At 47.3% G+C, this 27,272-nt stretch overlaps 2 protein-coding genes across 4 annotated transcripts in view; one reads left to right on the forward strand and one right to left on the reverse strand.

Annotated features, from left to right (window-relative positions):
* The window catches only part of LOC103126074 (sialic acid-binding Ig-like lectin 12), a 167,974-nt gene that overhangs the window by 134,526 nt on the left and 6,176 nt on the right, over positions 1–27,272 (forward strand). The gene's annotated exons all lie outside the window — the stretch shown is intronic.
* LOC103126084 (myeloid cell surface antigen CD33-like) lies at positions 1,225–22,401 on the reverse strand. Of its 2 annotated transcripts, none has more exons than XM_060175228.1 (6): positions 21,116–22,401; positions 4,352–4,729; positions 3,641–3,919; positions 2,686–2,782; positions 2,332–2,413; positions 1,225–1,898 (listed from the first exon to the last, which is right to left on the reverse strand). In XM_060175228.1, the coding sequence occupies exons 1-6, from the start codon at positions 21,147–21,149 to the stop codon at positions 1,746–1,748; spliced, it is 1,023 nt and encodes a 340-aa protein (XP_060031211.1). In that variant the 5' UTR covers positions 21,150–22,401; the 3' UTR covers positions 1,225–1,745. The 2 variants fall into 2 exon arrangements, 1 of the variants encoding a protein (XP_060031211.1); XR_009545358.1 differs by having other exon boundaries at positions 1,836–1,898; positions 2,332–2,518; positions 21,116–22,190.

The following is a 27,272-nucleotide window of genomic DNA, read 5'->3' on the forward strand; positions in this document are numbered from 1 at the left end:
CTCTTGTTCTTCCTGGACTAAGCTTTTAAGAGAGTCAGTATATCAAAGACTCAGCCTATGTATTAAAAAGACTCAGTCTGTGCTTTAAAAAGTTTGAGACATTCAATCATTTTCCCCTCTCATATTACTTAGTGATTTATATGACTACAAATTGATAGCAGTGTACATAAACACCATTCCCACTGCCAAAAGACTGTGTCCCATCCCATCCCCTCCCCCCCCCCACCCCATGAAGCTGAACATCCACCCTCACCCTCCACCTAGGGTTTTCACTTTGGTGCCCTACTACAAATTTAGTCAGAACCTGCTTTGAGTTTCCTTTTCTGTTATTCTTTCTCAACTTCTGTTTATGAGTGGGATCATCCCATACTTGTCTTTATCTTTCTGACATAGCTCACTTAACATAATTCCTCCTATCTCCATCCAAGATGGGTCATAGAAGGTGGGTTCATTGTCCTCAATAGCTGCGTCCAAACTCTTTCATTCAGAAACCATTACTATGGAGGCCAGGAGGATGGACTTAAGAATCACAAGAAACAACACTGCAGTATGTTGGGTGTGTGGTTTCTTTTCTGCAAGACAGCAGGCATGACAAGGAAGGGGTAGCATGTGGAGGGACAGCGTCCAGTCCTGAGGTTGGGTGGAGTGATGAGTGAGCCAGGACCTGACGGTGGGAAAAGGGAGAAGGGAGTGAGTGAGTGAGTGAGTGAGTGAGTGAGTGAGTGAGTGAGTGGAGAAGCCCAGGGCTGAGAGCTGGGCACACTGCAGGAGCTGGACGTCTGACAGCAGAGGATCAGGGGAGGAATCTCAGGGGCTAACAAGTCTCACTGTGAGCTAGAGCTGTGGAGACAGCTGAGAGGAAGGGGCAGATCCTGTGGGGTATTAACATGCAGGTCAGTGTAAGGGTCTGGATCCTGGGAAGAGAAAGGGGGCTTAACGTTCATTTAACAGGGTCCCATGGCAGCAACATTGACAACTGGTCCAGAGCAGGCCCTGGACAGTACAGAAGAGATGGAGGAGCAGACTGGAGATAGCTTGGGCTGTTAAGAGTATCAGCATGGACATCTGAGACCCAGAAATGTGGAAGCCCTGGTTGACCTGGAGCAGAGACCCAGGAAGTGGGGGAGCACAGGGATTTCTGTGAGGGTTCACAGTCAGCTAGTCACTGTTTAGAAGCAACCGGACACCTCAGGTGAACAGGAGGCAGGAGAAGGACCAGAGACCTCAGGCGAACAGGAGGCATTTATTAGGAAAAGCTTCAAAAGAAGAGACAAACCTGAGGCAACTGGAGAGACAGACAGGCACTGGGCTTTCTTGTCACAATCTTCTGACACTTTAGGGCCAGCCTGCCATGACTAATGGCTTCTATGGACACCTGGGTATTGTGAGGGGGGGTAGGAGGTGTCAGGGACTCTCTGAGGATGGTTGACACTGGATCCAGGAAGCCTGGCTCTTCAGCACCACACAGGTTTCTCTATCTGAAGTGTCCCCTGCAGGATGTGTGGCCATGAGGTGCTCCCAGTTTGCTCCTGGAGGAAGATTCCCAGCTGCTGTCCTGTCCTGGGAACATTCCTGTCCTGCTCACAGACACCAGCTTGGCAACCTCAGGAAAGGGGGAAGGCAGCCATCTCTCCCTGTGTCCGTCCCTGAGCATTTGTCCCTCACAAATAAGCTCACAGGTTGGCATCTGCATCTCCAGGGAGGCTGTGGAGGCTCAGGCTGGGGCTGGTGGCCCTGTGGGCTGCTCACTGGGCCCTGGGGGCACCCTCCTGAGGATTCTTCATGTGAAATGAGAGGGTGGCATAGTGTACCTCCTGCTCCTGCCCCAGGGAGGGGCCAGCCCCTGCAGAGTTTGGGGGGCCAGCAGGGGCGTCTGCTGTGGACTCCTGCAGGTCAGCCTGTGTGAGGAGAGAGGAGGGGTCAGAGCAGGAGGGAAGGACAGGAGCTGCCTGAGGCCCCTCATGGCACAGACCAGACCCTGGAGCCCCTCAGTGTGCCCTCCACACAATGCTCCCCTGTCCCCTGGCCTGTCCCTGTCCACTGCCTTGTGCACCCCCTCCACAGAAGCTCCCCGTAGCTCCTTGTCCCCCTCACCAACTCAGGTTCTCAGGGGGGTTGTGTGGGTAGCATCCCCTCTGCTCTGGGAACTGAAGTGACAATGCTTCTTCTCAGTGTCTCCTGCTCCTCTGCCTCCCCAGACACAACCACAACCCACCCACATCACAGCCAGGATGGAGGCTACTTGCCAGTTTCTGCTCCTGTACAGGAGCTGGGCTGGGCCCTCAGAGGGTCATAGGTCAGAGGGTACCACAGGAAGGCCACACCACTCACCTGGGAAGCTGTCCCTCTGTCTGGGTGGCTGTCATCCGTGCCCACTGCTGCTCTGGCCGCTCCTTTCCTGCAGTTTTTCACTCTGCCAGGGTACACAGGGTCTGTGGCACTGGGACCCATTACTCAGCCAAAGCCAGAGCAGAAGGGAGTATAGCAGCGGGAAGGGGGCTGGGACTTGATTGGGGTCCTGTGTAAGGTCTTGTAAAAGGTCCCTTGTTCCTGGGACATCTGAGACAATGGTTGAGGACCCCTCATACCTGACACAGCAGCTGTCCATCCTCCTTGCTGGGATCCTCCCAACTACGTCCCTTCCCCACCTTCCTCCTGCCCTGTCCCACTCCCCACATGACTCACAGGAAAAAGAGGAGGATGAGGAGGACAGCAAGCAGTGTAGTGACACCTGCTCCCCACAGGGCCCCCTGCATGATTCCTTCTCTGTAGCCAGGCTGCCCTGTGACCAGAGAGACCCGGTGAGCTCAAGTCTGGCAGCCGGAGGACTGAGGTGCCCCTCCACCATCCAGGGTGTAGCCCCAGGATCTCCACCCAGGAGAGATGAGCCTTCTCCAGACCACAGGCTATAGGACCTGGACTTCATCACTCACCACCCAACACTCACACACCTCAAACTCCACTCCTTCGGCAACCAGCCCCATCTCCACCAGGGTGTCTGCACAGACCCCACTCCTGCTCTCCAAAGGGTCAGGAGGCTCAGCCCAGGGCTTGCAGAGACACAAGGATGGTCCCTCCTCACCCTGAGTGTCTGCACCCTCCCTCCTGGCCTCCCCAGGCCTGTCATTCAGAGTCTCTGGGGTTCTGTCCAGGTCTCAGAAGGAGCTGGAAGCAGGAGGCTCTCAGCCCCTCAGCTCAGCCCCAGCCCCTCCCCCCTGCCTCCTGAGCCCAGCACCAGGTCAGAGCTGGGTCTCTGGGTGTCACCTGTCAGCAGTGTGATGGATTCCCTGCCCCCACTGCAGCCATCCCTGATCCCTGAGAGTATAGCTCTGCCCACCAAGCAGCCCTGCTTCACTCCATTCACAGCCCTGGGGGAGCCCCTCCCTGTGCCACCCCAGGAGACAGTGTGCTGGGTGTGGGTGCAGCCAGGACAGGAGACAGTGAGGACATTTCCTGCTTAGTGGCAAGGGCTGGGGTGAGGCAGTGAGGGCCCCCCTCCTCCAGCATTCAGCAATGCAGGGCAGGGCTATGTGCTTCCAACCCTGTTCAGCCAGGCTCCAGGTCACCAGGTGCCCCAGCCCAGCCCTCCTGCCTGCCCCCAACACACTCCCAGGAGCTGGGACCCTGTCCCCACACTCACAGGCCACATTCAGCTGCACAGTTCTCTCCACAGTCACATTAGCCGCAGGGAAGGTCACTCGGCAGGTGAGGTTGGAGCCATGGTCCTGAGGCTGTGGCTTGAGGGTGAGCACTGAGGATAAGAGGCTGCTGGAGACCTGGGAGGTGACAGCATCCCCAATCCAGGAAAAGCTGGGGGGTGTCCCGCTCTCACAGGCCCAGGGCACAGAGCAGGTCAGGTTCCTGGAGCAGCCAGACTGGAGCATCTCTGGGACGAGGATGTGAGGGGTGTGGGTCAGGGCTGTGGGGAGAGGGAACAAGAGGGTCTGCTGGGGCATGTAGGAGTGATATTCAGTGAGAGCTCAGGTTTTTATGAGCACCCCCAGATCCCCATCTATCCTGACAGGAGTCACCAAACTCTCTCTGAAGAAATGCTGTGAGCTGAGGCCGTGTGGTGTGAACCTGGCTCAGTGCACATGTCCCCTGTGTGAGGACGGGATTAACAGCCCCTGGCGCCCAGCTGCGGAGTGAGGTTCAAGGGTGTTGAACAAGCTGCAGGGCCCCTCTTCACTCCCCCAAATCTGTTTGTTACTCTCAAAGCAATAAATAAACAAAATGAGCTCTGGGAAGAGTGAAGATGTTGTGATGTAACCTCCCTATTGCAGAAAGAGAAAGAGAGAGAGAGAGAGAGAGTCTTATACTCACATGTCCATTCCCTGATTGCCTTTCCTACCTGTCACACGCAGCTGGAGCAGCTTACTCTTGTAATTGTGCATTGAATTTTCTATCTCCACCCTGTAAAAGTATTTCCCCTGGTCCTCCTTCCTGGCGTCTCTGATGAACAGGGAACAGTTGAAGTTCTTGGGGTACCCGAGGAAGAGAAAGCGGCCCTGGGTCTCATTCAGCACTTCACGCTTTGGGTTGTTTGTGGCCACTGGAGCATCTGTGTCTATATTAGCTCCTTCCCTGAACCAGTAGCCGTGAAGAGAGGGATAGTAATAAGAGTGTGTCCAGGGGTGGGCGAATCTGCAGGGCACATACACACACAGGCCCTCCTGCACTGTCACCTGCTCCTCTACTTCCAGCCAATAAGAATCCTGAGCCAGGGAGCCTGAGGGGAGAGGGTGATCAGCCAGGGCCCCCACCTGCTGCCCCTCTGCCCCAGGCCCACTCACCTATGCACAGCAGGGGCAGCAGTAGCAGCAGCAGCATGTCTGAGCTGGGGCTTCCTGCCTCCTGTGTGTGGACAGAGAGGGAGAGGAGTGGAGGGCACTGCAGGGAGACCACAGGAAGCTGGGGAGGAGCAGGAGGCCTCAAAGATAAAGAAGAGGAACCTCAGAACAGAGCTCTGTCCTCCTCACAGGGCTCACACTCCCTGGGGAGATACCCAGAGTCCCTCCCAGGAGCAGCAGCAGCACAGACCCCACCTCCAGCCTCCAGTGCAGCTCTGCCCTCCAGCCCCTGAGCCTGTCCCACACCCTGAGGGTGGCTGAGCCCTGGACCCTGCAAGGCTCTGAGGTCTTTCCTCAGGACCAACCACTGCAGGGCCTGGGCAGCTCCCATCAGCCCTGTGGGGCCATAGCTTCATCCTGACCCTCAGGGCTCAGACCTGTGGCTGTGAGGTTGGTTAGGGATCATGAGATAATTCACCATCTGTTCTGCTGTGCGCCAGAATTCGACTTCTTTGTTTCAACATCCTTGCCTCTCTTTGTCTTCCAGAGTTGAACAATCCTAGGGCAAATCTCTGGCTGCTCAATACACTTCTCTTTCTTCCTTTCTTCCTTTCTTTCTTTCTTTCTTTCTCTCTTTCTTTCTTTCTATTTTTCTTTTTTCTTTCTTCCTGTCTCCCCTTTATTGTCCTTGTTTTATTGTTGTTGGGTTTTTTTTTTCTTTTGGATTTTTAAAAGATTTCTATATTGGGGAATTAATGTTTTACATTCGATAGTAAATATAATAGTTTGTACATGAATAACATTTTCCAGTTTTTCATATAACAATATTATTGTTGATGTTGCTGATGTCAACATTGTTGGATAGGACAGAGAGAAATGGAGGGAGGAGGGGAAGACAGAGAGGGAGAGAGAATGACAGACACCTGCAGAACTGCTTCACTGATTGTGAAGAGACTCCCCTGCAGGTGGGGAGTCCGGGGCTCCAACTGGGATCCTCATGCTGATGCTTCCCTTTGAGCCACCTGTGCTTAACCCACTGTGCTACCGCCCAACACCCAATACACTTTCCTGTCCCTTGATCAAATAACTTCTTTTGATGAACCATGACCTTCCTCATGTGCAACTTCAGTGCTCCCAGTTGCTTCTGATTCAGAGAGAGACAGAGAGAGAAGGAGGGACACTGCAGCCCCAGATCTACCCCAGGTGCTGTGTTGCTCCCATGAGGTGCAGGGCCTGACCCCGGACATTGCACAAGCCTGGGTGTGCACTCTGCCCATTCAGCTATTCCCCTGACCCTCCTCTAACTGAGTTTACATCCAGCCACAGCGACCCTCCCTTTAACACATGTGACTCTTGAGGGGCCTTCAAGTTCCTGCCCACAAGGTTGGGGCCATGTACCCACAGGGAGGAGATTGAATGATAATGCAGAGATTCTGTTTTCATTCTCAGGAACTTCGGTGCATCCTGACTCAAGCTGGATGCGTGACACACAAGACCAAAGCCCAGAGCTCCGTGGCCCCCGTCTACTCCAGTCTCAGTGTTTCCTGTTTCTCCTCTGAGATCTATCCACCGGGTGTGAAGTTGCCTCATTATGTGGTTGGCATTTCCATGTCCCTTCAGCAGTTGAACTGAACATGTTGTCATGAGATACAGGGCTCTGTTTATATACTTGTGAAACATCTGTTTAAATATATCGGTCATTTGAAATCAGAACTCTAGTTTCTTTTTAGGTGGTATTTTTTTAGTGGTTCTTAGGTGCTATAAGCTGAATTGTCATTATTTTGACACTTCTGTCTTTTTTATTTCCTTGATAATATTGAGACACAACTCATCTTTTCCCACCTAAAGATCAGGGACCTCTTTGATGAAACAAACCCAATCACAAGGAAGACTAAAGCAGAAACAAACCAATGGGACTGCATCAAATTGAAAAGCTTCTGCACAGCCAAAGAAACTATCATACAAACAAAGAGACCTCACAGAATGGGAGAAGATCTTCACATGACAGACATCAGACAAGAGACTAACCACCAAAATATACAAAGAGCTCAGCAAACCAAAAAAGCAAATATACCCATGTAAAAATAGGCAAAGGATATGAACAAAACATTCACTTCAGAGGAGATCCAAAAGGTTAACAAATATATGAAAAACTGCTCCAGGTCACTGACTGTCAGAGAAATGCAAATAAAGACAACATGGAGATACCACTTCACTCCTGTGAGAATGGCATACAACAAAAAGAACAGCAGCAACAAATGCTGGAGAGGCTGCGGGGACAGAGGAACCCTTCTGCACTGCTGGTGGGAATGTAAATTGGTCCAGCCTCTCTGGAGAGCAGTCTGGAGAACTCTCACAAGGCTACACATGGACCTTCCATATGACCCAGTCATTCCTCTCCTGGGGATATACTCCAAGGATTCCATAACGCCCAATCAAAAAGATATATGTACATCTATGTTCATAGCAGCACAATTCATAATAGCTAAAACCTGGAAGCAACCCAGGTGCCCAACAACAGATGAGTGGCTGAGAAAGCTGTGGTGTATATACACAATGGAATACTATGCAGCTATTAAGAACAATGAACCCACCTTTTCTGACTCATCTTGGATGGATCTAGAAGGAATTATGTTAAGTGAGCAAAGTCAGAAAGATAAAGATGATTATGGGATGATCCCACTCACCAACAGAAGTTGAGAAAGAAGAAACTAAAAGCAGGATCTGACTAAATTGAGAGGAGGGCACCAAAGAAAAATCCCTGTGGTGCGGGGGAGGGTGGACATTCGGCTTCCAGGAGTATCAGGGGGGGCAGGAGAGGGTGGGTGGGATGGGACACAGTCTTTTGGTGGTGGGAATGGAGTTTATGTACACTCCTATTAAATTGAAGTCTTATAAATAACTATTTAATTAATATGAGAGGGGGAAAATTGATTTATGTCTTGAACTTTTAAAAACACAGACTGAGTCTTTTTAATACATAGGCTGTATATTTGATATATAGACTCTCTCAAAAGCCTAGATGAGATAGAACAGAAGCAACCGGTGGCACAGCTATATTCTAGATACTGGATATAATGCAGCAAACCCTAACAAAGGGACCTTTCAAAGTTAACCCAATAACCAAATAATGTGATGATAACAATAACTATCCATTGTCTTCTTGAACCCTAAGACAGCAGGAACCTCACATTTCCACTATAGAACCTATATTTCCCCCAGTCCTGGAACCTTAGGGTGGGGCACACTTTCCTGCAGGCTTCTCTCAATTAATCTCAAATAATATTGCATCCACCAATCACAACCTAATCAACACAATGAGTACCACCCCAGCATGCTTCACTTCAGACTGTGTCCAGAAACTTCAGATGTGGAATGACAACCCTTCAGCTTCATTACTCAGGTGAGACCTTTCCATTCATAATTTTCTCTAATTCCATTCCAGGTGGTTCACTTCCTAACAAAGTCCCCAAACCTAGATATAGATCAGGTCCTCTGAAATAGGACATATGTTCACATGTAGCCATAAACTAGGGCAAAATATATACCTGAAAGCAGAAGTACACAGTCATCTGCAGTGAGTACCCCCCAACACTTCATCTGCACTATTCCAGCACTTAGGTCCAAAATGGTTCGACAATTTGTCTTTGTATGTTAACTATATTTTCAGTCACCAGATGCCAGATGTCAGCATGATGCCTACCAGACTTCCCTGGAAAGACAACTCCACCAATGTTGTCTGGAGCTCCACTTCCCCAGAGCCCCACCCTACTAAGGAGAGAGAGAGGCACACTCAGAGTATGAATCAACCAGTCAACGCCCATGTTCAGTGGGGAAGCAATGACAGAAGCCAGACCTTCCACCTTCTGCAACCCACAATGACTCTGGGTCCATATACCAGAGGGATAGAGAATGGGAAAGCTATCGGGGGGGGGGAGGGGATATAGAGATCTGGTGATGGGAATTGTGTGGAGTTGTACCCCTCCTATCCTAAGGTTTTGTTAATGTCTCCTTTTTTAAATAAATTAACTAATTAAAAAATACCATTTCCCCAGAGAAAAAACTGCAGCAAAGGTGGGCATGAGGAATAACATCATTGCAAGACCGGCCAGCTCCTCATGGGGCGCGAGCGCTTCCACACTACGATCATCATCTCTGGCATTATGCTATTCCACTGCAGAATACTGTGCCCCAGTATGGTTCCGTAGCCCCCATGTCCACTTGGTCGATTCCAAATTATATTCCTCCATGAGGATAATTTCTGGAACCATCCGTTCCACCCCGGTTCCATGGCTGCCAGTTCTTAGCAACATCGACCCGCCAGATATTCGTCTGGATGCGGCATCATCTAAGTTCATTTCCCACGTCTACGCTCGACCGGACCTGCCAATATACGCGGATATCTTCACCCACCCTGTTCAACGCTTGACGTCTCGTCACCCAATCTGGTCCCCTACGCTTACACTGAACTTCTCTGTTCCAGTCTCTTGGAAACAAAGCTGGCAGTCAGCTGAGGTAAAGAACAAACACCTCATCACAGACCCCTGCAAGCGTCCACCCGGCTTTGACCTAGCACGTTATGATTGGGCCCTCCTCAATCGCTATCGAACAGGCCATGGCCGGTGCGCTGCTATGTTCCATCGCTGGGGAGCCAGAGACGACCCGAACTGCCCCTGCGGCTCCAGACAGACTATGACCCACATAGTCAACGACTGCCACCTCTCCAGATTCAAAGGAGGTCTCGAAACTTTACATCAGGCTCAACCTGACGCTGTTGACTGGCTACGGAAGAAGGGCAAATGCTAGAAGAAGAAGAAGAAGAAGAAGAAGGGAAAGAGAGAGGCAGACTGGGAGTATGGACCCACCATTCAACATCCATGTTCAGTGGGTAAGCAATGACAGAAGCCAGACCTTCTACCTTCTGCAAACCACAACGACCCTGGGTCCATGCTCCCAGAGGGATAGAGAATGGGAAAGCTATCAGGGGAGGGGGATGGGATATGGAGATTGGGTGGTGGGAATTGTGTGGAGTTGTACCCCTCCTACCCTATGGTTTTGTTAATTAATCCTTTCTTAAATAAAAAAATTAAATAAAGTTAAATTAAATAAATTTAAATTTTTTTTAAAATACACAACTCATTCAACAGAGGTCTCTGTGCAGCTACTTTTTCCAGTCTGCAACTTCTGTCTGTCTCTATTAACAGTGATGTTTGCAGAATACCAAGTATCTTTACTCAGACCTGTGTGCCCCTGAGCTGGCCTTGAGCTGGCCTTGCAGGATCAGGACCTAAAAGGGCACAATAAGAAGGTTCTAGAGGGTATGGGGGTGTCCAGGCCCTGGATTTACCCAATAGAAAGTGATTCCAAGGATAGGGAGAGAGGAGTGAGTACGTGTATGGAGAAGTCCAGGGCTGAGAGCTGTGGACACAACAGTAGCTGGGTGTCTGACAGCAGAGGGGTCAGGGGAGGAAACTCAGGGGCTAACAAGTCTCACTTTGAGCTAGAGTTGTGGAGACAGCTGAGAGGAAGGGGCAGATCCCGGGGGTGTTAACATGCAAGTTAGTGCCAGGGACTGCAGCTCTGGGGAAGAGAGAGGGTGCTGAAATTTAAATTGGATGGCTCTCACCATGGCATCAGTATTGAGAATTGTTCCAGAGCAGGTACTTGCCAGCAAAGCTTCTTCTTCTTCTTCTTCTTCTTCTTCTTCTTCTTCTTCTTCTTCTTCTTCTTCTTCTTCTTCTTCTTCTTTTACTGTTTTTTTTTTCATTTCTTTTTTCTTTTCTCTCTTTTTTTCCTGGTCTTCCTTTCCTCCTTCCTCCTTCTTCTGCTTTCTGAATTCACTGATACTCATTGTGAATTATTTTGGGGAAGAACTCTGACTCAGAGTGGACTCTCTTTGTGTGTGTCTCCACTCTACTTCCCTTTCTCCTCTTGCTACCCCTAGAATTTACAGTGGACAGTAGATTTGCAAAATTGTCTATTCTTGCTATCCTTTTTTTCCTTACTCTTTCTTTTTCATTTGGATTTGGTTGCTATTTTTTCTTGGACTGGAGATGGTGTTGGGCTAACTGGAATTGATTAATCTGCTTCAATCCTTTCTTCGGTTACTATTGTAATTTCCAAGGTTGGTATTGCATTTGTCATAAAAGTATTTAGTATAGCATGGCTTGTACTCTTCTTCTTCTTCTTCTTCTTCTTCTTCTTCTTCTCCTTCTTCTTCTAGCGTTTGCCGCTTGTACTCAAAACACAACAACTGAGGAACAACAGAATATAAAAATAAGAAAACACATTAATAAAAAAAGTTTAATCCAAGAGCAAATGAAACTGCTACTACAATGAATGAAGACAAGAGCCCAGATGAAACTACAAATCAGCCAGAAGTAATCATAGATAAGAAAAGTATGCAAGCAATAATAAACTTATTAATCACGGAAATGAAAACAACTTTGGAGGAAAGGGCTAGAAGTATTAGGGAAACAACAGATGAGACCCTTAAGAAAATACTAACTACCTCGAGGTAATTAGAGAACTGAAAACTGAAATATCTGAACTGAAGAAAGAAGCTGAGGGAAGGGAAAGCAGACTAACAAACTAGAAAAAAAACTAGATAAACTAGAGAAAACTAAGAAAGAGGTAAAAGTGCTCAAAAAGGAGATTGAGAGACACTGAAAACAACAATAGAGACATATGTGATGATCTGAAAAGTGACATTCATATAATTGGCCTGCCAGAGGAAGAAAGAGAGGAAGGGGAAGTAAACATTCTAGAGAAAATTATAGAAGAAAACTTCCCAGACCTGAAAAACAGAAAGGACGTTAAGATTCAAGAGGCCCAGAGAGTCCCAAACAAAATCAATCCAGACCTGAAGACACCAACACACATCATAGTGCCCAGACCTAAAAAACAGAAAGGACGTTAAGATTCAAGGGGCCCACAGAGTCCCAAACAAAATCAATTCAGACCTGTAGACACGAAGACACATCATAGTTACAATGAAAAGAAGTAAGGATAAAGAAAGGATCCTAAAGGCTGCAAGAGAGAAATAAAAAGACACATACAGGGGAAAACCCATAAGACTATCAGCAGACTTCTCCACTCAAACTCTAAAAGCCAGAAGAGAATGGCAAGATAACTACTGAGCCCTGAATGAAAAAGGGTTTCAACCAAGGATAATATATCCTGCTAGACTTTCATTCAAACTAGATGGAGGGATCAAAACCTTCTTAGACAACAGTTAAAGGAGGCAACCATCACCAAGCCTGCCCTGAAAGAGGTTCTAAAAGACCTCTTATAAACAAGAACATCACTATAATACTTGCAATATCAGAGCAAAGAAAAAATTGTTGAATAATGGCACTACAATACATTAAATCCATAATATCAGTAAATGTCAATGGCTTAAACTCACCCATCAAAAGGCACAGAGTGGGAGGATGGATCAGAAAACATAACCCAACCCTATGCTGCTTGCAAAACTCCCGCTTGACCCAAGAAGATATTTTTAATTTCTTATATTTGACACTTTATCCTCCAAACAATATGGAAAGAGTCTTAGTGACTCAGAGACAAATTCTAAGTCCTTGCCAGCTCGTCTTTTGCCAAATAAAACTGACATTTTTAAAATTGACAATTACAAATTGGTTTATTAGAATATAGGATTATAATAGCATAGTTCCATGTTGCACCCACCACCAGAGTTCTGAGTCACACCTTCAATATTTTAAACAGAGATACTCAACCCTCATTTGGTATATAAAGAAGTTAGCTTCACTTAGTAAAATCACACCTTGCTCTACATTAAAAAACAAACAAACTTTGGTATGTAATAAGAGCCCAATGCAATTATTTTCACAGTAAAGAAAGGTGTACCATGTTCATGGACTAAAACATCCTACAGTTCTCATTATGATTCATTAAAAGGACTCTTAATGCATATAAAAGAAAATGTGCTCACATGTCATGTGTGTTTCTAGGGTTTTAATAATTCTGCACAGCCATTACCATCATAATCAAAAGACAAAACAATTCTAGGCACCAGGGACCCACAAGAGTTCCTACACCTCTTTGGAGATCATAGTGCTACTCAAGCAAGACCACACTGTTGTACTCTCTACCACAATGGAGTCATTTTGGTAGAGAGGCACTATATGCATCAGGGTACCATATGCATTCAGACAGTCCCTAAAACCATGACAATGTGGCCTCTGTCACCAGTATTTACTGAAATTATCACTGAATATATAGGGAAGTTAGCTTCACTTATTAAAATTACAACTTGCTCTACATTACAGAAAATAAATAAATAAATAAATAAATAGAATGTGTTCTGTAATAGGAACCCAATACAATGATCTGAGCCATCCAGAAAGATGTGCCATGTTCATGGACTGAAAAGTCTTACAGTTCTCATCTTGATTTCATAGAAGGACACATACTGTGAATAAAATTAAATGTACTCAAGAGTCTTATGTATTTCTAGGATTCTAATAAAGGTGTACAACCCTATTTTTTGCCCATGACAGTCAAGTGAACGAACATTTCCAGGAACCCAATAGTGTTCCCACACCTCATCACAAACTATTATATCAGTTCCAAATACTGAGGAAATAAAAGTCCCCAAACCACCATCAGCCCTTACTGAGCAGTGTTCTGTTAAAAAAATAAATCTTGCAGGTTGGGTAGTAGTGCAGTGGGTTAAGCGCAGATGGCACAAAGCACAAGGACAAGCGTGAGAATCCTGGTTAAAGCCCCCGGCTCCCCACCTGCAGGGGAGTCACTTCACAGGCAGTGAAGCAGCTCTGCAGGTGTCTGTCTTTCTCTCCCTCTCTCTGTCTTTCCCCTCCTCTCTCCATTTCTCTCTGTCCTATCCAACAACAATGACATCAATAATAACAATAATCACTATAAGAAAAACAAGGGCAACAAAAAGGAAACAAATATTTAAAAAATAAATCTCTATAAAAATATTTCTATTTATATAATGTTGGATAGAGACACAAAGAATTAATAGATGAGAGAGAGGGGGTGGAGAACACCTGCAGCTCTGCTTTAGCACTCATGAAGCTTTCCTCATGCAGGTGGTGTCCAGTGGCCTGAATGTGAGTCCTTGTGCACTGCAATGTGTGCGTTTAACCAGGCATGCTACCGATTGGTCCATCAAAATAAAAACCCTAAAAAAATCAAAAGTTCACAAGCAGATTCATTGTGAAATATCTGTTTTTGTATCCAGTAGTATGTCACAGTTTTATACCACAAGTTGCTCAGGACCAGTTCTCAACAGTGATGCCATGGGTCTCTGTTAAATGAACATTCAGGCCCCCCTCTCTCCCCAGAGCAGCAGATCCTTGCACTAACCTACATGTTAGTACCCCATGGGATCTGCCCCTTCCTTTTAGCTGTCTCCACAGATCTAACTCAAAATGAAAATTGTTAGCCCCTGAGATTCCTCCCCTGACCCCTCTGCTGTCAGACATCCAGCTCCTTCTGTGTGCACAGCTCTCAGCCTGGGCTTCTCCACACACTCACTCACTGCCCTCTCCCTGTCCTTGGAATCACTTTCTCTTGGGCAAACTCAGGACCTGTTCTCTTCCCACTATCAGGTCCTGGTTCACTCATCACTCCACCCAACCTCACACTGGTCACTGTCCCTCTACATGCTACCCCTTCCTTGTCATGCCTGTTGTCTTGCTCAGAAAAATCAGACACTGAACATGCTGCTGTCTTGTTTCTTTTTTAAAAATTTTTTTATTTATAAAAAGGAAACATTGACTAAACCATAGGATAAGAGAGGTACAAGTCCACACAATTCACACCACCAGACCTCCATATACCATCCCCTCCACTGATAGCTTTCCTATTCTTTAACCCTCTGGGAGTATGGACCCAAGATCATTGTGGGATGCAGAAGGTGGAAGGTCTGGCTTCTGTAATTGCTTCCCTGATGAACATGGGCATTGACTGGTTGATCCATACTCCCAGCCTGTCTCTCTTTCCCTTGTGAGGAAGGGCTGTGGGGAAGCAAGCTCCAAGGCACATTGGTGGGGTCGTCTGTCCAGGGAAGTCTGGTCAAATCCTGCTAGCATCTGGAACCTGGTGGCGGAAAAGAGAGTTAATATACAAAGCCAAACAAATTGTTGAACAATCATGAACTTAAAGACTGGAATAGTGCAGATGAAGTGTTGTGGGTGGGGGGGGTCCTCCATTTTGTAGATAGGTTGTAGGCTTATTTTAGTTATATTTCAAAGGGCCTGTAGCTATACTAGTGGGGGGTTTTTGTTTGGTTGTTTTTTGTTTTTTCTTTTGATTGACCCTGAAATCTGATATGCAGGTTGATCATAGTTATTTTATGGGGAGATGAATTATGTCATGGCTGGGAAAAGAACCAGAAAGCTGGATCAGGGAAGAGAGTAGCTTCCTGATATGGGAAAGAGGTATAAATATTGTTGACTGTAAACTCCATCGATTTGATATGATCTAGGGGATAATTAGCTTAGGAGCCTGTGTGAACTCTGCATCCCTCTAGATCTGAGCTCACATTCTGTGGTCACAGAATGTAGGAACATTTGAGGCTGCCCCAGTACCAACCCGTCTTCCTCTGGTGTAGCATAGAGTTTGTTGTCCATCCTCTCTTCTGAGGATGGAACATTCTCTACCATTGTTGACCCAAGTTGAGGGCAAGGTCCAATGGGGGCCCACAAAGGGGCATATTGTGTTGTTCCTGATAGAAATGACCCATAACAATGGAGATAGGGACTTATTTAAGTTCTAAGCCCATCAAGTCTGTTTGGGAAACTCAGGACTTTCCGATTAGGGCCACAGCTGGTTTCTTGTGGTTTTGGATTCCATCCTCCTGGCCTCCATGGTGACAGCTTCTGAATGAAACAGTTTGGATGTGCTGCTACCCCATGTCTCCAGGTGTTTCCAAGGAGCTGGGCATTGGGAGGTTTTCAGTAACAGTGAATGCAGGTCTGTACCAGGTTGAGGAATTTCAGGAGAAGGAAGAGAACAGTCAGTGTGGAAGTTACTGGCCTTTGCACATTTGATGTGAACACTTGGGGCTATAAGAGAAGAAGGAATCCAGGAGGAGGTGACAGGGGACAGAGCAGCCTGTGGGTTTGCACGTGGTCTCTGTCCATGGAGAGGAGGTGAGGCTCTCCACACTGTGCAGGTGTGGGTGGAACTGGTCTTTGGACTCTAATCTAGAGCCTGTGTGGAGGAGAGAAAGCAAGGAAGAAGGGAGGGGTGCAGAGAGCAGGAGAGAGAAGGATTGAGGAGCACCAATGGTCATAGAAGCCTGACTGGGAGCAAGAAGCAGATCCAACTCACCATGAATCTTGAGGCCAGCCTAGAGGAGGTGTGGGGGTGTAGGGGAGAGACAGCCACTTCACTCACCTGAGAGACTAGCACTGGTTGGTGTTTGCATCTTCCTTGCTCCCTGAGGGTCTCACCCCTTCCTTCCTGTGGAATCTCACCCTGAGAGAAGAGAACAGTCTTTAGTCTCTGCAGATGGGTGGGTGAGGCAGAGCACAGTGACTCCTCTTTCCTGTGGAATCTGAAGGCCTGAGGGAGGTGGAGAGGGCAGAGATCCCAGAACCCAGGTTTCCCTCAGGCCTGTCCATAATGGACACTCAGGTTTGTCCCATAGTCCCCCACTCCCCAATGCCCTGCCCTGAGCTCTCCGGTTTCTGCAGATTGAGAGAGAGATAGATCAGTCACTTCCACAGCTATGTCACCATCCCCTCCCACCCTCCTTCCCTCCCTGGGGCAGAGCTCACAGCAGGATGACCAGGAAGAGGAGGATCAGGAACTTGACCGCAACTTCCAAGATGACCACCAGCACCAGCTTTGTCTGGGGCTCTGGGCTCACTGCAAGAAGGGGTGAGGACAGCTCACCTGCAGGACTTAACGTGTTTTACCCTGCTCTGCTCAGGGTCTGCAGAAACTCTGGCTCAGTGTGTGCAGGACTGCAGGGCCTGGGTCTCCCCAACTCACAACTTCTGTATCCACTGTGGACATTGGCTTCTCAGGGACCCGGGTGGGGCAGTTGATCTGAAAAGGTGACTCTGTGGGCTGTCCTGGAGGAGTCAGATGGACCCCTGCTCCCCAGTGTCCCCTCACCCATAGGTCTCAGGGGGCATTAGAGGAGGTGGTGAAATGATGTGGTCAGTGGAGACTCAGAGATTGTAGCACATGCACCCACTATGTGTGGCTGTGTGGGGTGTGTGTTGGTGTGTGCTTGTGTGTGAGGGTGAACAGAAGAGATCATTCACTGCACATCAGTTTCCACGTGAAAATCAAACAGCTGTAAACATAAAGTTAAGGTGCTCTGTGACTGCAATGAGCGACAAAGCTGGGGGTCTCTGGGGTAATTGGGACCAAGAGGCTGTGGATGCCTTCCCACCACTGGGGGAGCCCCTCCCTGTGCCACCCCAGGAGACACTGTGCTGGGTGTGAGTGCAGCCACGACAGGGGAGCATGAGTAAGGACATTCCATCTCAGTGGGGAGGGCTGGGTGAGGAGGTGTGTCTGGGTCTCCCCCTCCAGGACCTCAGCAATACAGAAGAGAGCTGTGTGCTTCCAGTGCCTGCTCAGCCAGATTCCAGGTCACCACGCGCCCAAGACTCCCCCTCCCCCACCTGCCAACATTGAAACCCAGGACCTGGGGCCTTGTTCCCACACTCACAGGTCATATTCAACTGCACAGTTCTCTCCACAGTCACATTAGCCCCAGGGAAGGTCACTCGACAGGTGAGCTTGGAGCCATGGTCCTGAGGCTGTGGATTGATGGTGAGCACCGAGGAGAAGAGGCTGCTGGAGCCCTGGGAGGTGACGGCATCCCCAATCCAGGAGAAGCTGGGGGGTGTCCCCCTCTCACAGGCCCAGGGCACAGAGCATGTCAGTTTCCTGGAGCAGCCAGACTGGAGCATCTTTGGCATGAGGATGTGAGGGTTGTGGGTCAGGGCTGTGGGGAGAGGGAACAAGAGGGTCAGCTGGGGCATCTAGGAGTAATATTCAGAGAGAGCTTTTAGAGTTTGAGTGGAGAAGTCTGCTGATAATCTTATGGGTTTTCCCCTGTATGTGACTTTTTATTTCTCTCTTGCAGCCTTTAGGATCCTTTTTTTATCCTTATTTCTTTTCATTGTAACTATGATGTGTCTTGGTGTCTTCAGGTCAAAGTTGATTTTGTTTGGGACTCTGTGGGCCTCTTGAATCTTAATGTCATTTCTGTTGTTTAGGTCTGCAAAGTGTTCTGCTATTATCTCTTCTAGAATGTTACTTCCCCTTCCTCTTTCTTCCTATGGCAAGCCAGTCAGAAAGATAAAGAAGAATATGGGATGATCACACTCATAAACAGAAGTTGAGAAAGCATAACAGAAAGGGAAACTCAAAGCAAGATTTGACTAAATTTGGAATAGGGCACCAAAGTAAAAACACTGGGTGGAGGGTGAGGTTGGATGTTCAGCCACACAGAGTAGGGGGGGATTAGAGGGGGGAAGGGATGGGACACAGTCTTTTGGTGTCGGGAACGGTGTTTATGTACACTGCTATTAATTTTTAGTCATATAAACCAATTTTTAATTAATATGAGAGGGGAAAATTGATTATATGTCTCAAACTTTTGAAATCACAGATTGAGTCTTTTTAATATGTAGGCTGAGTCTTTGATATGTTGACTCTCTTAAAAGCTTAGACCAAGAAGAACAGAAGCAACCAGTGGCACAGCTGTATACAAATAATGTCAAAGGACATAAATTATGGTGATGTTGTGTATGATACAACTAATCCTAGCAAAGGGATTTTCAAAGTTAAACTAACTGCCAAATAATGTGATTATAGAAATAACTATTGACTTCTTAAACCCTAAGACAGCAGGAACCTCCCACTTCCTTCATAGAGCAGTTCACCCAGTTCTGGAACCTCTAGGGTGGGGCTCACTTTCCTGCAGGCTTCACCCAGTTCATACCAAATGATATTGCATCCGCCGATCACAACGTAATCAATACGAGTACCACCTCAGCATGCTTCACTTCAGACTGTGTCCAGAGACGTCAGGCATGGAAAGTCATGGAGGCACACTCATTACACGGATGAGACCTTTCCTTTCATAGGATTCTCAAATTCCATTCTAGGAGGTTCACTTCCTAACAAAGTCCCAAAACCTAGATATAGACCAGGTCCCAAAAGATAGGACTTATGTTCACACGTATCCGTAAATTAGGGCAAAATATATACCTGGAAGCAAAAATACACAATAGTCTGAAGTGAGTCAGTATAAAGTTCATAATGAAATAGTGTCTACTTAGACTTAGATACCCTCCTCACTTGCTTCCTCTTACAGTTCTCTCACTCTCTCCGAAGCTAACCTTATCAAAGCAAGGACTGCAAAAGATGACTAAGGGCAAGAGGCTGGCAGACTTTAACAGTGACTCTTTACGCACTATCAGGCCACTCCATCAGCTGGGGTCCTAATCAGGGAGTCCTGAGATTCCCAAACAAACATGATGGGCCTAGGCCTCAAGTAAATCCTCCTCTCCATTGTTACCAGTCATTTCTATCAGAAACTACACAATTAGACCCCTTTGTGGGCACCCATAGGACATTGTCCTCAACTTGGATCAACAATTGTAAAGAATGTTGCATCCTCCAAAGGGAGGATGTATAATATAATCTATGCTACACCTGAGGAAGATGGGTTGATACTGGGGCAGCATGGAATGTTCCTACACATGACCGCAGAATGTGAGCTCAGATCTAGAGGGATGCAGTAGTCACATAGGCTCCTAAGCTGATTATGGGCCCCAGATCACATCAAATCAATGGGATTTACAATAAACAATATTTATACCCCTTTCCCATATTAGGAAGCTACTCTCTTCCCTGATCCAGCTTTCTGGTCCTTTTTCCAACCATGACATCATCTCCCCTGACAATAACTTGGATCTACAGGCATATCAGATTTCATGCTTGGGGGAAAAATGAAAAAGAAAAAAAAAACCAGTATAGCTACAGGCCCCTTGGAATATAACTAAAATATGCCTACTAGCTATCGACAAAATGGAGGACCCACCAACTCTTCATCTGCGCTATTCCAGCCTTTAGGTCCATGATTGGTCAACTATTTGTTTGGCTTTGTATGTTAACTCTCTTTTCAACCACCAGGTTCCAGATGCTAGCAGGATGCTGGCCAGACTTCCCTGGACAGACAACCACATCAATATGTCCTGGAGTTCTCCTTCCCCACAGCCCTTCTTCACTAGAGACAGAAAGAGGCAGGCTGGGAGTACGGATCTACCGGTCACCACCCATGTTCAGCGGGGAAGCAATTACAGAAGCCAGACCTTCAACATTCTGCATCCCACAATGACCTTGGGTCTATACTCCCAGAGGGTTAAAGAATAGGGGAGGGGATGGGATACAAAGTTCTGGTGGTGGGAATTGTGTGGACTTGTACCTCTCTTATCCTATAGTTTATTCAATGTTTCCTTTTTATAAATAAATAATTTTTTAAAAAGAGAGAGCTCAGGTTTTTATGAATCCCATATCTGTCCCACAGTCCTAACAGGAGTCGCCAAACTCTCTCTGAAGGAAGTCTGGGAGCTGAGGCCGTGTGGTGTGAACCTGGCACAGTGCACATGTCCCCTGTGTGAGGACTGGATTTACAGCCCCTGGCGCCCAGATGCGGAGTGAAGGTTCATGCGTGTTGAACAAACTACAGGGTCCCTCTTCACTGCCCCCTAATCTGTATGCTATTCTCAAAGCAAGAAATAAATAAAATGAGCTCTAGGAAGAGTGAAGATATTGTGATGTAACCTCCCTATTGCAGAAAGAGAGAGAGAGAGAGAGTCTTGTACTCACATGTCCGTTCCCTGATTCCCTTTCCTACCTGTCACACGCAGCTAGAGCAGCTTACTCTTGTAATTGTGCATTGAATTTTCTCTCTCCACCCTGTAAAAGTATTTCCCCTGGTCCTCCTTCCTGGCGTCTCTAATGAACAGGGAGCAGTTGAAGTTCTTGGGGTTCCCGAGGAGGAGGAAGCGGCCCTGGGTCTCCTTCAGCACTTCACGCTGTGGGTTGTTTGTGGCCACTGGAGCATCTGTGTCTATATTAGCTCCTTCCCTGAACCAGTAGCCGTGAAGAGAGGGATAGTAATAAGGGTGTGTCCAGGGGTGGGCGAATCTGCAGGGCACATACACACACAGGCCCTCCTGTACTGTCACCTGCTCCTCTACTTCCAGCCAATAAGAATCCTGAGCCAGGGAGCCTGAGGGGAGAGGGTGATCAGCCAGGGCCCCCACCTGCTGCCCCTCTGCCCCAGGCCCACTCACCTGTGCACATCAGGGGCAGCAGCAGCAGCAGCATGTCTGAGCTGGGGCTTCCTGCCTCCTGTGTGTGGACAGAGAGGGAGAGGAGTGGAGGGCACTGCAGGGAGACCACAGGAAGCTGGGGAGGAGCAGGAGGCCTCACAGACACAGAAGAGGAACCTCAGAGCAGAGCTCTGTTCTCTTCACAGGGCTCACACTCCCTGGGGAGATGCCCAGAGACCCTCCCAGGAGCAGCAGCAGCAGCACAGACTCCACCTCCAGCCTCCAGTCCAGCTCTGCCCTCCAGCCCTGAGCCTGTCCCACACCCTGAGGGTGGCTGAGCCCTGGACCTGGCAAGGCTCTGAGGTCTTTCCTCAGCACCATCCACTGCAGGGTCTGGGCAGCTCCCATCAGCCCTATGGGGCCACAGCTTCATCCTGACCCTCAGGGCTCAGACCTGTAGCTGTGAGGTTGATTAGGGATCATGAGAAAATTCACCATCTGCTCTGCTGTGCGCCAGAATTCAACTTCTTCACCTCAACATCCTTGGCTCTCTTTGTCTTCCAGAGCTGAACAATTCTACAGCAAATTGCTAGCTTCTCAATAATCTTTTCTTTCTTTCTTTCTTTTTTTCTTTCTTTCTTTCTTTCTGTCTGTCTGTCTGTCTTTCTTTCTTTCTTTTCTTTCTTTCTTTCTCCCATTTTTCCCTTGTTTTATTGTTGTAGTTATTATTGTTGTAGTTGTTTTGTGTTTTTTTTTTGGATTTTTAAAAAATTTCTTCATTGGGGAATTAATGTTTTACATTTGACAGTAAATACAATAGTTTGCACTTGCGTAACATTTCCTAGTTTTCCGTATAACAATAATATTGTTGTTGTTGTTGATGTCGTTGTTGTTGGATAGGACAGAGAGAAATGGAGCGAGGAGGGGAAGGCAGAGAGGGGGAGAGGAAGACAGACACCTGCAGACCTGCTTCACCACCTGTGAAGTGACTCCCCTGCAGGTGGGGAGCCGGGGGCTCCAACTGGGATCCTCATGCCGATGCTTCCCTTTGAGCCACCTGTGCTTAACCCACTGTGCTATCGCCCAACACCCAATACACTTTTCTGTCCCTTGATTAAATAACTTCTTTTGATGAACCATGACCTTCCTCATGTGCAACTTCAGTGCTCCCAGTTGCTTCTGATTCAGAGAGAGACAGAGAGAGAAGGAGGGACACTGCAGCCCCAGATCTACCCCAGGTGCTGTGTTGCTCCCATGAGGTGCAGGGCCTGACCCCAGCATTGCACAAGCCTGGGAGTGCACTCTGCCCATTCAGCTATTCCCCTGACCCTCCTCTAACTGAGTTTACATCCAGCCACAGCGACCCTCCCTTTAACACATGTGACTCTTGAGGGGCCTTCAAGTTCCTGCCCACAAGGTTGGGGCCATGTACCCACAGGGAGGAGACTGAATGATGATGCAGAGATTCTGTTTTCACTCTCCGGAACTTCGGTGCATCCTGACCCCAGTTGGACCCATGACACACGAGACCAAAGCCCAGAGCTCTGTGGCCCCCGTCTACTCCAGTCTCAGTGTTTCCTGTTTCTCCTCTGAGATCTATCCACCGGGTGTGAAGTTGCCTCATTATGTGGTTGGCATTTCCATGTCCCTTCAGCAGTTGAACTGAACATGTTGTCATGAGATACAGGGCTCTGTTTATATACTTGTGAAACATCTGTTTAAATATATTGGTCATTTGAAAGCAGAAGTCTGGATTTTTTTAGATGGTTTTTTTTTAGTGGTTTTTAGGTGCTGTAAGCTGTATTGTCATTTTTTTTGACACTTCTGTCTTTTTTATTTCCTTGATAATGTTAAGACACAACTCATTCTTTCCCACCTAAACCTCAGAAATATCTTTGATGAAACAAACCCAATTGCAAGGAAGACTAAAGCAGAAACAAACCAATGGGACTACATCAAATTGAAAAGCTTCTGCACAGCCAAAGAAACTATCACACAAACAAGGAGACCCCTCACAGAATGGGAGAAGACCTTCACATGCCATACATCAGAAAAGAGGCTAATCACCAAAATATACAAAGAGTTCAGCAATCTTAGAACCAAAAAAACAAATATCCCCATCCAAAAATGGGCAGAGGACATGAACAAAACATTCACTTTAGAGGAGATCCAAAAGGCTAACAAACACAGGAAAAACTGCTCCAGGTCGCTGACTGTCAGAGAAATGCAAATAAAGACAACATTGAGATACTACCTCACTCCTGTGAGAATGGCATACATCAAAAAGGACAGCAGCAACAAATGCAGGAGAGGCTGTGGGGACAGAGGAACACTTCTGCACTGCTGGTGGGACTGTAAATTGGTCCAGCCTCTCTGGAGAGCAGTCTGGAGAACTCTCACAAGGCCACACATGGACCTTCCATATGAGCCGGTCATTCCTATACTGGGGATATACCCCAAGGATTCCATAATGCCCAATCAAAAAGATATATGTACATCTATGTTCATAGCAGCACAATTCATAATAGCTAAAACCTGGAAGCAACCCAGGTGCCCAACAACAGATGAGTGGCTAAGAAAGCTGTGGTGTATATACACAATGGAATACTATGCAGCCATTAAGAACAATGAACCCACCTTCTCTGACTCATCTTAGATGGAGCAAGAAGGAATTATGTTAAGTGAGCGAAGTCAGAAAGATAAAGATAAGTATGGGATGATCTCACTCATCAACAGAAGTTGAGAAAGAAGAAACGAAAAGCAGGATCTGACTAAATTGAGAGGAGGGCACCAAAGTAAAAACCCTCTAATGAGGGGGAGGGTAGACATTCGGCTTCCAGGGGTGGCAGGGGGAGTGCAGGGGAGGGTGGGTGGGATGGGATACAGTCTTTTGGTGGTGATAATTGTGTTTATGTACACTCCTATTAAATGGAAGTCTTATAAATCACTAATTAATATGAGAGGGGAAAATTTATTTATGTCTTGAACTTTTTAAAACACAAACTGAGTCTTTTTAATACGTAGGCTGAGTCTTTGATATGTTGACTCTCTCAAAAGCCTAGACAAGATAGAACAGAAGCAACCAGTCGCACAGCTATATACAAGATACTGGGTATTATACAGCATACCCACCCTAACAAAGGGACTTTTCAAAGTCAACCCAATTACCAAATAATGTGATGATAACAATAACTATCCATTGTTACCTTGAACTCTAAGACAGCAGGAACCTCACATTTCCACTATAGAGCCTATATTTCCCCCAGTCCTAGAACTTTAGGGTGTGGCACACTTTCCTGCATGCTTCTCTCAATTCATATCAAATAATATTGCATCCGCCGATCACAACCTAATCATCACAATGAGTGCTACCCCAGCATGCTTCACTTTAGACTGTGTCCAGAGACTTCAGATGTGGAATGACAACCCTTCAGCTTCATCACTCGGGTGAGACCTTTCCTTTCATAGGATTCTCTAATTCTATTTCAAGTGGTTCACTTCCTAACAAAGTCCCAAAACCTAGATATAGACTAGGTCCCCTGAGATAGGACATATGTTCACATGTAGCCATAAACTAAGGCAAAATATATACCTGAAAGCAGAAGTACACAATAATCTGCAGTGAGTACTTCATCTGCACTATTCCAGCCTTTAGGTCCAAAATGGTTCAACAATTTGTTTGGCTTTGTATGTTAACTCTCTTTTCAGCCACCAGGTTCCAGATTCCAGCATGATGCCAACCAGACTTCTGTGGACAGACGACCCCACCAATTTGTCCTGGAGCTCTGCTTCCCCAGAGCCCCACCCTACTAGAGAAAGAAAGAGACAGGCTGGGAGTATGAATCAACCAGTCAATGCCCGTGTTCAGTGGGGAAGCAATGACAGAAGCCAGACCTTCCACCTTGTGCAACCCACAATGACCTTGGGTCCATACTCCCAGAGGGATAGAGAATGGGAAATTATCAGGGGAAGGGGGGGGATATAGAGATCTGGTGATGAGAATTGTGTGGAGTTGTACCCCTCCTATCCTAAGGTTTTGTTAATGTCTCCTTTTTTAAATAAATAAATAAATTTTTTAAAAAGGCACAACACATTCAACAGAGGTCTCTGTGCAGCTACTTTTTCCAGTCTTCAACTTCTTTCTGTCTCTATTAACAGTGATGTTTGCAGAATACCAAGTATCTTTGCTCACACCTGTGTGCCCATGAGCTGGCCTTGAGCTGGCCCTACAGGATCAGGACCTAGAAGGGCACAGTAAGAAGGTTCTAGAGGGTATGGGGATGTCCAGGCCCTGAATTTACCCAAGAGAAAGTGATTTCAAGGACAGGGAGAGGGCAGTGAGTGAGTGAATGGAGAAGCCCAGGGCTGAGAGCTGTGCACACAGCAGAGGGTGAATGACTGACAGCAGAGGGTCAGGGGAGGAATCTCAGGGGCTAACAAGTCTCACTTTGAACTAGAGTTGTGGAGACAGCTGAGAGTAAGAGGCAGATCCCCGGGGTGTTAACATGCAGGTTAGTGCCAGGGACTGCTGCTCTCGGGAAGAAAGAGGGGGCTGAACTTCAACTTGAATGGGTCTCAACATGGCATCAGTGTTGAGAATTGGTCCATAGCATGTCCTTGCCAGCAAATCAAACACAGAGGAGCAGCCTGGAAATAGTCCAGGCTGCGAGAACAGAGGCATACACACCTCAGTGCCCAAAGATGGAGGCGGTCCCTGGTCTACCAAGAAGAGGGATGCAAGAGCATCCTCAGGGTTTCTGTGAGTTTTCATAGGAAGGACAAACAAATTTTCTCAGGTTGTGTGAGTGAAGGAAATGAGGACTAGAACTGATGCTGCTGCGACACCCTTGAACACTTGGAGGAAGCTGTGTGCCACAGGGAGACTCGAGGGAGCAGGGCTCGGTGTGATGTTCTGGCTGAGAAGCCACTTCATAGCCCACTGGGATGTCAGCAGAGACCTGGGTCTGGGTGTCTGCTCATCAGAGAGGGGTTCAGACAGGTGGCTCCTTGCTCTGACTCTGAAAGCAGGTGTCTCCACTTTCCTATTTGACATGAAGATGTCATAGGAGCCTTTTCAAAATGATTCTGAAACTTCAGGAATCAGCACACACACATACAGAAGTCAAAGACTCCCGCCCTCCGGTTTAGAAGATGCCCCAATCCAGCTTTCTGTCCCTTTTCCAGCCATGACACCACCTCCCCAGACGATAACTTAGATCCACCTGCATATCAGATTTCAGGCTCAGGGGAAAAAAAAAACTAGTATAGCTACAGGCCCTCGAAATATAACTAATATATGCCTACTAGCTATCTACAAAATGGAGGGCCCCCCAACTCTTCATCTGCACTACTCCAGCGTTTACATCCATGACTGTTCGACAATCTGTTTGGCTTTGTATGTTAACTCTCTTTTCAGCCACAAGGTTCCAGATGCCAGCGTGATGCCAACCAGATTTCCTGGACAGATGACCACACCAATGTGTCCTGGATCTCTGCTTCCCCAGAACCCGACCCTACTAGGGAAAGAGAGAGGCAGACTGGGAGTATGGATCATCCAGTCAACACCCATGTTCAGCGGGGAAGCAATTACAGAAGCCAGACCTTCCACCTTCTGCATCCCACAATGACCTTGGGTCCATGCTCCCAGAGGGCTAGAGAATGGGAAAGCTATGAGGGAAGGGGATGGGATACAGAGATCTGGTGGTGGGAATTGTGTGGAGTTGTACCCCTCTAATCCTATAGTTTTGTTAATGTCTCCTTTTTAAAATAAATAATTTTTTTCCCTCCAGGGTTATTGCTGGGGCTCAGTGCCTGCACCATGAATCCACCGCTCCTGGAGGCCATTTTGCCCCCCTTTTGTTACCCTTGTTGTTGTAGCCTTGTTGTAGTTATTCTTATTGCCATTGTTGATGTTGTTCGTTGTTGGATAGGACAGAGAGAAATGGAGAGAGAAGGGGAAGACAGAGAGGGGGAGAGAAAGATAGACACCTGCAGACCTGTGAAGCGACTCCCCTGCAGGTGGGGAGCCGAGGGCTTGAACCGGGATCCTTACGCCGGTCCTTGCGCTTTGCGCCACATGCGCTTAACCCACTGCGCCACCGCCTGATCACCAAAATAAATAAAATTTAAATTAAAAAAAGAAGTTGCCCAGTGTGCTTCCAAATAGCTTGTTCAACTC

Source organism: Erinaceus europaeus, chromosome 2 (genome assembly GCF_950295315.1).
Source record: "Erinaceus europaeus chromosome 2, mEriEur2.1, whole genome shotgun sequence".
Lineage (NCBI taxonomy): Eukaryota > Metazoa > Chordata > Mammalia > Eulipotyphla > Erinaceidae > Erinaceus > Erinaceus europaeus.